Source organism: Scomber japonicus, chromosome 2 (assembly GCF_027409825.1).
Source record: "Scomber japonicus isolate fScoJap1 chromosome 2, fScoJap1.pri, whole genome shotgun sequence".
Lineage (NCBI taxonomy): Eukaryota > Metazoa > Chordata > Actinopteri > Scombriformes > Scombridae > Scomber > Scomber japonicus.
The window spans coordinates 1957119-1968849 of record NC_070579.1 but is presented as its reverse complement, the minus strand read 5'-3'; the positions used below and the strand labels follow the sequence as shown (position 1 = coordinate 1968849).

At 38.1% G+C, this 11731-nt stretch overlaps 1 protein-coding gene and 1 long non-coding RNA gene across 2 annotated transcripts; one reads left to right on the top strand and one right to left on the bottom strand.

The window, feature by feature from the left end:
- Positions 1 to 2974: 2974 nt before the first annotated feature.
- On the bottom strand, positions 2975 to 7666 carry LOC128377233 (tripartite motif-containing protein 16-like). Its single transcript, XM_053337153.1, has 4 exons — positions 7624 to 7666; positions 7427 to 7502; positions 4620 to 4666; positions 2975 to 3507 (listed from the first exon to the last, which is right to left on the bottom strand). Exons 1-4 carry the CDS (start codon positions 7664 to 7666, stop codon positions 2975 to 2977), a joined length of 699 nt encoding a protein of 232 aa, XP_053193128.1.
- A 2049-nt stretch (positions 7667 to 9715) lies between these two features.
- On the top strand, positions 9716 to 10543 carry LOC128378408 (uncharacterized). The gene is made up of 3 exons (XR_008323359.1): positions 9716 to 9748; positions 9938 to 10030; positions 10424 to 10543. It is a non-coding gene; the product is annotated as an uncharacterized LOC128378408 (long non-coding RNA).
- The last annotated feature ends 1188 nt before the right edge of the window (positions 10544 to 11731 follow it).

Below are 11731 nucleotides of genomic sequence, written 5' to 3'. Positions count from 1 at the left end.
ATCCTGTATGTAGTATGTAGTAGGCGCGCCTCATCGCCCACTGCACTAACTGGATGTGGAAATGAGCGTAGTAGTCTAGTAGTCTAGAAAACTGGCGCTTTTTTTTTTTTTTTTTGAGAGCGTCGTGCGCCCCCAAGTAGATTGCGCCCTGGGCGGTTGCCCCCATTGCCCATAGCAAAAACCGCCACTGCTCACGTACCTTTTATGGTAAATGCACTGAAACAGAGCAGAGGAAGCTGACTTTACTCCGTCTGATGTCTCACTGTTCTGAGACGTGTTGCAGAATGAAACTGTCCTGTAGAAAGACTCTGACATCTTTATTCTACCTGAGAACAACTAATAGGCAACAAGACAATTCATCAACCTGCCAGCACTCAGTCTGGCATTGTTCAATAATCAGCTGACAAACTAATAAAATATTTGACCAAAAGTAATACATTTACGATACAATAAGTAGTCAAAAGATTTCAGGGCCAATAACAATATAAACTGGAGAAATTCTAAAATGTTTAAACTTTGCCCCAAAAACCTGACTTCATATTTTTAATGTGTTGAAGTATTTAACAGTATACTTTCCTCCCTCCCTCTCTCTTTCTTCCCTACTTTTCTTAATTAAAAAGCCATCCAATGATTAATACTGATAAATAAAAATACAATTTTGTCTGATTAGATAACTACTTTATTTTCCATCATTTACAAAAGTTGAATAATATGTGTACAGATAAGATGATTGGTACATTTGTTTTTGTATCATATATTGAAGTATTTCCATAGTGAACCCACAAACACAATATGGACTAAAATACAACTAAAATACATTAATAATAAGATCTCCCCCAACAGCCAATCCCATTACAACATATAATTACAGGTAACATCCTATTCAATGCTCTGTGACAAAAACTGATGCCAGGCAGGATGAGAAACCAGATTAATGCAATACAAAGCTAAAAATAAAATTAGATCCAACACTACACCAGACTACTAAAAGAAGGTCAACAGTAAAAGATGATTTATTAGTTATAGAGTAAGTATACATAATATAAAACGTATACCTCATAAAACCTGAACTTGCTTCTATAACCTATGAACTGACAAAGGCCCAATTAACATTATGTCTTACCTCAAAAACAGTTGCAAAGACCTTTTTAAATGTTTAGAAACTTAAATACTGATATACATCACTACCTTCTGCAGGGGGTGTCACGGGCCGCGGAGCAGGTGAACCCAAAAGCAGAAACTACTGGAACTTTATAGCCAACACAGGAGAAACTCAACAGATAAACACAGGCCAAATGAACGCTGGCAAATAACAACGGGTGTTGTGAATTCCCTGCTGTGGAGATTGCACGTCGCAGCAGACTGCTTCCCGTACGGACTGATGGACTGTTTTGCGCATGCGCATTGTGTTCAATAACTTCCAGTGTAGTTACCTTGTTGAGTTAATCCTCTGCCGATCGTTATTGCTTCTTTTCATTCCCTTTTGTACTGTACAACAGTGTGCGTCGGTGATGATGTAAGTTACATAGTGAATGAATGTCGTTTATATTTCATGTGTGACGAGAGCTAATAATATTAGCAGGGTAGCATGCTCGTTTGCTTAGCGCTTAGCATGTGTTACTGAGCCCCATAGAATATGGATGGCCCGTCTGTCATGTAACTCAGTTAATTATCATACATTTATTTCCTGCTGTGAATGTCTATTTAGCGGTGTAGCTGCTATATATAAATAGAAAGACATAAATAAAATGATTGCAGCATAAAATAATAAATTAGCTTTAAAATCATTAAAAGGACATAGAGTGCAAATGAAAGATTAAAATGTAAAGTGCTTTAAAAGAGCTCAATCATAAGCTCAGGAGAAGAGAAATGTTTTTAACCTGGATTTAAAAGTGTTCACAGTTGGGGCTGATTTCAGTTCTGCTGGTAGTTTGTTCCAGTTGTGTAAAAGCTGCTTCACCATGTTTAGTTTGAACTCTGGGCTCAACTATCTGACCTGAGTCAGTAGATCTCAGAGCTCTGGGCTCAACTATCTGACCTGAGTCAGTAGATCTCAGAGCTCTACTGGGTTTATATTCTACTAACATGTCATTCATGTATTCTGGACCTAAACCATTCAGTGATTTGTAGACCAGTAGCAGAACTTTAACTGGGAGCCAGCCAAGTAAAGTTTTAAAATATTTGGAATGCTAATTAGGACATCCAGTTTGTTTTTGATGCTTATTCGTGCATCGTTTACATGATTTCATATATTTAAAATCTATTCTCTAACTGACTGGGAGCCAGTGTAAAGACTTTAGAACTGACTGGGAGCCAGTGTAAAGACTTTAGAGCTGACTGGGAACCAGTGTAAAGACTTTAGAACTGGAGTAATATGCTCTGATCTCTTTGTTCTGGTTAAAACTGGAGCTGCAGCGTTCTGAATGAGCTGCAGCTGTTTAATGCTTTTTTGTGGGAGTCCAGTCAGAAGACCGTTACAGTAGTCGAGTCTACTTGAGATGAAAGCATGAATCAACTTCTCCTGGTCTGTTTGAGACATAAAACCCTTCACTCTGGATATGTTCTTAAGCTGATAGAAGGCTGTTTTGGTGATTGATTTGATGTGACTGCTGAAGGTCAGATCTGAGTCTATCAGCACGCCAAGGTTTCGGACTTGGTCCCTAGTTTTTAGAGAGAGTGACTCGAGATGTTTACTGACAGCTATCCTCTTCTCTTTATTGCCAAAAACAATGACCTCAGTTTTGTCCTGATTTAATTGAAGGACATTTTGGCTCTAAACAATGACACAATGACTGTATTGGACTGTAGTCATCTGGGGACAGTGCTAGGTATATCTGCGTGTCATCTGCATAACTGTGATAGTCTACATTAGAGTTCAGCAGAATTTGACCCAAGGGCAGCATATATAGACTGAACAGAAGGGGTCCAAGAACTGACCCCTGAGGAACTCCTATACAGGAGGAGACTCTTCCTCCTACAGATGACACAGATACACTGAAGAACCAGGACCTAACCTAAACCCAGCATACAGAGGTTCAGTGAATGTGGTGTTGAAGGTGTGGAGGTGGATCAGTGTGTCAGAGGAGACTCTGTAGAAGGACAGAGTGCCAGCAGGACAGTCCACATACACTGCTACTCTGTTAGAGACAGAGGAGGGGGAAGGATGGATGGCTGTGTCATCATGCCAGACAGAGCAATCATTATCATCATCATCACACCTCAGACTCCAGGACTGATCATTTCTTCCATACATACAGTAGCGACTGTTTCCTCTCCGTCTGATTCTTCTGTAACTCACTGATATTTGAACTTCTCCTCTCCACTCGACCTCCCAGTAACAGCGACCAGTCAGCTCATTCCTACTCAGCAGCTGATACCAGTGGTCAAACCTGTCTGGATGATCAGGATATGGCTGCTCCTCTGTCACTGCTGTCACCTTCCTGTTGTTGTCAGACAGTTTGAGGTTTCTGTGTGCTGTGTTTGTGTCCAGTGTGAGTTCACAGGCATCTGATGGAGACAACAAGACATGATACAGCAGCAGTTTATCATCTAATACGCCTGATAGTTTATTTGTTGATTCATTAAGAGACTGAATTAATTAGATGCAAGTTAATTGGATATAATCTTCCAAATCACTTTTTGGGTTTTCTTTCAAACAGAGTTAAATGCAGATATGCAAGGTTTTAATTTAAATTACTTTACAGCATATGACTGGTGATTTTCTATATTTTTTATTGTCAACAAATCTCATGTTTGCATCCAAACCAACAATGAACTGATCTACTAGCAAGTATTGTGTGTATCAATGTCTGATATCACCTGTGCTGCAGGCCTCCATTATTGTCTAAATACGATTAAAACATGTCAGTGAGTCAGTGATGTGTTGCTACCACTGAGGCAGTGCTTACTGTAGCATTTAGAAACAGTTGCAGACTGTAAAAGCAACACTATCACAACCGTAAGGAGAAAGTATAGCAGACAACTGCCACAGGAACATTTAGAGCTACATATCACAATATCTGACTTTGTGCCACATTATAAATGTCTCAAACAGAACCACGTTTCTGTGTCTACCATATTAGGACCATGACCTCTGAAGTTTACTATCTTATTGCCGTATTAGAGCTGTTTCTGAACAAGTTACTGTATCCATCTTCTTCACAATGAAGGTCATGTCAGCCAGTGCAGTGTTGTGACTCATTGATGTGTTTTTATTAGTTATTAGACAACAATTGAGGTCTATGGTACAGAGGAATAAAATATATCAGGCTTTGATACACACACAATACTTGTTAGTAGATCAGTTAATTGTTGGTTTGGATCTTACGGAAGAGGATTAGGCCACTGTGGGGAAAAAAGTGAGTTCTGACTTTAATCTCAGAATTCTGACTTTTTTTCTAAGAATTCTGAGATTAAAGTCAGAATTGTGACTTTTATCTCAGAAAGTCACAATTCTGAGGGAAAAAAAATCAGAACTCACTTTTTTCCCCCTAGAGGCCCTAACCCTCTTCCGTAGTATCTAAACATGAGACTTGCTGAAAATAAAAATAAAAAATTAACCACTCAAATCCTTTAATATATGCTGCCTTGTTTTCATGAATCGAAGTGTAAATACTTACATTTCCTCAGACCAGGTTTCAGTGTCTGTTCTCCACCATGATCCAGTCTGTAGGAAGAAACAAAGTCAGAATTAACTTTGAGAAACTTTTAATCAATGATCTTTACTTACAATTGGACAACAATTGGAAAGCAACAATAAGCTGTATTTATAAAGTACACTTAAAACACACACTCATGTCAAACTACTAGTGCAGCAAAGCTTCTTCTCCATACTTACTCCATACATACTTGACTTCTGGTGTTGAAATACCGAATTTTCCCCAAAGTTATTCCCAAAAAAACGGGAATAATTCTCCATTAGAAATGAATGGGAATTTTTTTTTAAACCCACAAAATGTCACCCTTTTTTCGGAGTCACCGAGCTCTCTCATACCTGCACGTAGAAATGTGATTCAAACTTTAAAACGGAGGGAAAATTGTCCTCTCTGGAAAAATACCAAACAGTTTTTACATAACATGTAAACTTTTCAAACTATGAGCAGTCAAACGAGGAGTGGAAATCACTTTTTCTTCAAAGTTAGAGTGGAAGCGGCAGTTAGCTAGAGTGTGAGAAGCAGTAAAATATAACCTTAGTTTTTGTTTTTAACTCGAGCTCACGGCCAAACCGTAAAAAGGAGACAAATGGTTTTTTTTGTCAAAATGTAGACATAGGTGTTGGGATTCATAAAATGTGACATTGACAGGCGGGGGCTGCACAAAATTTAAACGGGGGGGCCGAGACCGGCAGCAATACCTGTCTCACTCCCCACTGACTCTAATGTAATCGTCTTTTTTTTCCAAAAGACTCTCACTCTGTGTTCACACTGAGCTTACTCGCTCATTTTAAGGAATATCTGAATAAAATAAACACTGTCAGAATCTGCCGGCTTCTGTGTCTCTCACAGTGTTTTCGGTTTTTGGACAGGAGTTACGGTTTTCTCACAGTTTGCAATTGTTCGGGACCTTGTCAGAAGCCAAATTCTGGGGCATTTTGAGAATTTTTTCCAAGCATATTCTCACACATCGCCGTAGCAACCGTAGGGCCTTAGCTGCCCTTAGCAACCGTAGCTGCCCTTAGCAACCTGTCGCTGGGCAGAAACTGAACTACTTTTTTGTGATTGGCTAATTTTTGTCTGTTTTGCCAGTTAACCGAGCTAGCAGCTGAGCTAGTATTGATACTGTTTATCTCTTTCTATGAATTACATTGATACTGCTCAAATGCAGTGTAAATGTGTGTGTGTGTGTGTGTGTGTGTGTGTGTGTGTGTGTGTGTGTGTGTGTGTGTGTGTGTGTGTGTGTCTTTGTCTTTGTCTGTGTGTGTGTGTTTGTACCAGGCGAGGAGTTCTGGTCCTCTGAAATGAGGCCAACCAGGAAGTAACTTAGAGCTGCATTCTATCAAAAGGCCACCAGGGGGCGACCGTCTCTATACAAGTCAATGGAGAATTCACCAACTTCTCACTTGATTTCTAACCTCAGTAAACGTTTTCAAAATGTGTTTATGGTCTCAATCGCTAGTTTAAAGCCTTCTTCAATGCAGTATGATGTTCATTTGGGACATTTTGGCCTCCCTGATTTTATATGTGACGATAAAGCAGGGTATGCATTCGGGCGTGGCTACGTCCTGATTGACAGGTTGATTGACCAATGTCCTCGAGATCCAGCCCTCGTAACCATAGCAACCTCCCCGCTCCGCCCACGGCTCCGCCTCATGCCCATATAAGTAGAATCCGTGTTTTTATTTTTCCCAGCATGCACCTGAAATGTTTTAATACTACAACTGTAAAAGTTACTGAGTTAGTGTTAGTGCAATTCTCGAAACCAGAATATGATCAGGGTGACTTTACAACACTGGAACTGAATCATGTACTCATCCAGGCAGCAGCCCAGTGGCACTCAAAATTTCCCTGGAATTTTCAAGTTTACATATAATATTTGTAATAAAACTGAGAAAACTCCATCAACTGAGGTTAGGCAAAAACAGGAATGGGTAAAAAAAAAACATTTTTTTACATTGACTCACGTAAGAGTCTCGACTCTCCAATTATGAATTGATCCACAAATGTCAAAAATGTTTCTCTAAATAACGTGATGTTGACGGATCAAAAACGGCAGAACTCAACTTTGAGGGCATTGCAGCAGTCTACAGCATGCATACAGCATTTTTTCTTTTATGATATTTATTGCTCATCACACAATAATAAAGTAAATTAATTAAATTGTTCATGCAAGAATTCATAACTGCAACCCATACATTTACATAAACCAATACTCCCAGCTTTACTTCACGGTAGTGTTATCCTGGCATTATAGTCAAAAACTGTTGTTTTGACTATAATGCCATAACCTTTTGTCTACCAATATCTGATATCAAGAGGTCCTGCCCATGCCCATATTGATTACATCATCAAGGTAACGCCTCATATAAAAATTAGACAACTACATTTAATTGACCTCTCTAGTAAATAGCTCCTTCTGCTGTTATTAGCAGCGCTGCTGGTTGAGTCCTCTGCTCTGTCAGCATGACACAACAAACACACACACACACACACACACACACACACACACACACAAAATGAATATTTGTGTGGGGGTTTGTAGAGATGAGTGTCCTTTTTCCTAAACTCTGATTGTGTTAGATAGACTCATTGGTCCACTGCTTTAAAGTCAGCTTTTGGTAAGTTAGGAACTTTATTGTCCACACTGTGGAAAATTATATACAATAGAATATATATATACAATAGAATCAGTTGATTTAATCATCTGGTGAGTGCTACATTTGCTAAAGTTGATTTTCCAACTAGTGGGCTCTGCCTCCTGAGCCACAGACGATTTCCAAATCTGAGCTAGTTTTGAAAGTCTGGTCGATACAACCACTACATTTGGACCACTAGCAGAATGCATCCCTGTGTCACAAATAAGTAAAGGACTTAAGTAGGGGAGAACAGGGTTGGTAGTCACACTTTTTACTTTCCTTTGAATTCCACATAAACCAGAAAAACAAACTCACATGGTTTAAATTGTTACCTTTCTTCAGCAGAGTGATGTTCATCTCTGGTCTGGCTGTCATGTTCCCCACATCGAAGACATTTAGAGGGAGGGACTCCCTCCTCTCTGTCCTCACTCTGATCCATAGCAGAGAAACACCTTCACACAAACACAACAACATGCTGTCAGAACTCTATAGGAGAGTCTGGCCTCTGCTCATGAACCCTGATAGAAATATAGAGATCCGTAGAAGTCAAGCAGAGTTAAAAAATATATAGACATGTACCACCTTTGTTTCAATCAATCATGGAGATCTCTGTTACGGTGCATCACATCCATTTATTTTTATTATGTACTGCGTTCAGTATCACAAACATAAACTTGAACATAAACTTTCTCCTTACGAAAATAACAAAAGAGCTCACGTGTGTGGTTAAAAGACATCACTGATCTCTCCTTCTCATCATGAGTTCAACCCACCTGTCTCCAATTATTCATTCATTTATAGGATTGGTCACTGCCGCCTCCCAACCACAGATGCAATACTTATTAAAGACAGCAGGGGGAGATCTTCAACCATAAATATTCACAAGTAATAATAATATAATTAGGTGAATGCTCTTACACCCACCAAAGTAATTAATCAAACAATAATATCATCATAATATAATAAAGTAAATCATAATGAAGTGAAATGGCTCCAACACACAGGACTGACAACAGATTTTTTTCAGCAGGTCAAATCCCTGGACCAGACAACATATCTGTGCAAGAGGAAGTTCATCATCTGTTTACTGTCAGGTTTTAGATCATTTTAACACACGCATGCCAGTACTGTAGGAAAGCGCTGTCGTCACTAGGGGGCAGCATTTACTTGATTTTATCAGAGGAGGTTCTGTCCGCCTGAAGTGCATGACACTGAAAACTTCATCACCAGTTTCTGGTGACATAAAAAATCTGTCCGGTTCATTGACTGAAGATACTAACTGTTTAACCTGAGGACACTGAGACATTTAGAGACATTATTTCATAACAGCTAATCAACCCCATTAATGTATCTGACCGCATTAGGTCTGTGTTGGTAAGGCTGCACTGTAAACCCGAAAGTTCATTCTAATCAAACAGTTTGAGTTAATACCACTTTTAAAAATGAGTTTTATTGCATTACTTAAACAGTATGAGTATATAAAGAGTGTTTGAGACAGTCATTGAGTGTACTCATTTTTATAAGTTTAATAAACTTAAACTATCAATTTTTACATCAGGCCACATTGCTGCCCTGTTGTGATTGGCTCAAAACACAAGACAAGTCCGTACTTGTCCATCGGAGGTTACAGAGAAGTTGCCATTTTCGAATTTTATCCAATTTAATCTTTGCACTTTGCATGCTCCTCGGACAATACATGCTCTGCCTGCATTTTTCAGTTTTTTTCAAGTTTGGCTGCTGTAAAGAGGATGCCATTTTCTGCCTGAATGAGGTGAGTTGTTTTTTCTATTCAAGTACTACTAATTTGAAACTGGAACTTTTGTTTGAAACATGTAAATTTGAATGTGTGTAGAAATCAGGTAAATTTTAAACATTGGGCAATTGCAGCATTGTGTTTTTAGAGAAGTTCTCTCTACTTGTGTGTTCACTACATACAGTTCTGCAACAGTAGTGGAAAATTCAAATTATTCAACATAGTTTTTAAAAAATGCCAACGTTTAGCATTAGCCTCATTTGCCATGCTATTTTTGTTTAAAGCCATACTAAAATGCTTTGGAAATGCAAGTACTGCCCTGCCATCTGTGAGAGGAGAACACAGCTTTTTAAACACTATAGGCTAAAACATGGGAGTTATGCAAGAACTGAGCCATTAAAGTGTACATTCAAATCTCTCAACGCACTCCATAGCCATTTATCCCGCTTTCACACGAGAAGTGTTGATCAATCACAAACTATAGTCTCTCAAATTAAGTTTCGCTGTTTGTCATGCGAATTTCAAAGTTGAGCTCATTTTATATTTCTCAGGTGTACTTGGAGTTTAACAGGGTTGTTGGAAGAAATCTTAAAGAAGAGTTCCTTGGTGTTCTTGATGGTTTGTGTCCAAGCTTGATGGAAATCTTCAAGAGGAAGACAGGTCGGATAGGCAAGCAGTTAGCTGACCTGCTACAACAGACAACGGTGGGTTGATATTTAGATTTTATCTTGTAATGATATTGTTTTGTTGAGATATATATATACATATATTGATGTTTAGTTCATCCATATTACAAACGCTAACTCTCCCACTTCTATATGAACAAATACACGGATACACGGATATAAGATATATTTGTTTTTCATTTAATAGTGCATTATACCTCTTTGCAGAGCACTGACCCAACAGCAATTAGATGCCTTGTCCTGAGAGGACTTCCAGTCATTCTTGGGGATGATGCATCTATGTTCTTTAAGAGCAGTTTGGTGAGTAAAATTTTTTGATTGTTGTTTGAATCAGTTTTTCCATTCTCCTATGTTTTGTGGGGATGATGGGTTATGATAATTAATAATAGGCCACTAAAAATCTGGTCAAAAAAGTGCACCTGAAGAGAAATGAACCTTTCTCTATCTTTACCATTCACACATCACATTGTCCAATACAGCACCGACTGTCACAACATGGGATCTACACAACAACAGACACCTATACAGGACCACACAAAAATGCTTCTAACAGCTTGTCTATACAACATTATGGGGAAAAAAACCCACTGTGAATTACAAAAATCATAATGTTTGTGAAGACCATACAGCTGATTGTAGACAAATTGCTGTTAACCTGGATATCTTCTTTTTGTCTTGTTTCTCTCACCATAGGCTCTTAATGAGGGAGATTCCATAAACATTCCAGTGGGAATCCTCTGCTATGAGGACACCAGCGCTGCAAACCCAGCAAGCTCAGCATTGCCACAACTAAACCCCTCAAGAGTGGGGATCATCCTAGAGAGCAGCCTTGTCATGGATGTACTCACCAACCTACCTCAAGCAATGTGCCTCTTGTTTGGTTTTACCTATGCACTCCACCTGCAGTACCCAAAGTGCTTGAGAAACACTTTTACCTTCATCCAGCAGGTAATGCTAAATTTGGGTCGAAGTGAGCTACCTCCAAAGGTTCAAAAGCTGAAGAATGACCTTGCAGTGTAAGACACATTCACGTTCATGGCACAATTCTTCATGTTTGTGTCTAGATTGTTGCACAAATACATTGCAGTCACTAAAGCAAATATTCTTGTATTTTCTATGTGATAAATCTTGTACTGCATGTATCTACTGTTGTTTTTTACTGAAATAATTCTACAGAGGACACATGTTAGAAAGTTTCAGGTTTTTTTTCTAGCAACTAATGTCCTCACTTGTTCTTAATGTCTGCTTTGTTGTGTTAGGTTCTTTTTCAAACTTTAAAATTGTTCACAGAACAAGTAATTAAAAAACTGTGCTGTCATCGTATTTGGAAGGACATGGAAATCGTTTATAATTTAATACACATGTTCTATGTGCTGCAAGGTCCTGTTAGGTAATATCTGCAGAAAAATGTAAAATATACTGTTGTAACTGTTGGCAAAGACCCATTTTGATAATTTTATGAAAACAAGGTCTAATTTTGGATTTGCACCTGTTATTTCACTCAGAGCATTGTTACATATCTGTTGCTTTGTTGTATATTTAAATAAAAAAAATAAAATGTACTGCTTTATGTGTTCATTGACAAAAGAAGAATTTAATTGGAATTTTCTTGTACCAAACATAATATTTTAATTTAATTAATGAATTCATATTTTAATAAAACTAGGATTTCAAGTATATTAAACTTATAATATTAAGTTTTGACTATACTACTTTTAAGTAGACTCCACAATTTTATTCTATTTTAAGATTGTTGATTACTTAAACCATTTAAGTGTACATAACTTAAAAACATAAATTCTGACTATTGTACATTTAAGTTGACTGTACTTAAACAAAATAATTTTCTCCACTTTTAATAACTCAAACCATTTGAGGCAATCACTTGACGCAAACGGTTTGAGTACAATCAACTTATCCGGGTTTACAGTGTGTAAATCATGATCAAATAATTAATTTGGAGGTGCTAAAACAGAGACATTTCTATATCAGTATTTAAAC

Bases quoted from the DNA above. Each gene is read 5' to 3' on its own strand.
- LOC128377233 (XM_053337153.1), bottom strand. From the start codon at position 7,666: ATGACAGCCAGACCAGAGATGAACATCACTCTGCTGAAGAAAG. The intron at 4,667-7,426 runs GTCTGTGGCTCA...TTCTTCCTACAG, and splicing joins CTAGCTCAGATTTGGAAATC to ACTGGATCATGGTGGAGAAC. The intron at 3,508-4,619 runs GTAAGTATTTAC...TGTCTCCATCAG, and splicing joins GAAACCTGGTCTGAGGAAAT to ATGCCTGTGAACTCACACTG.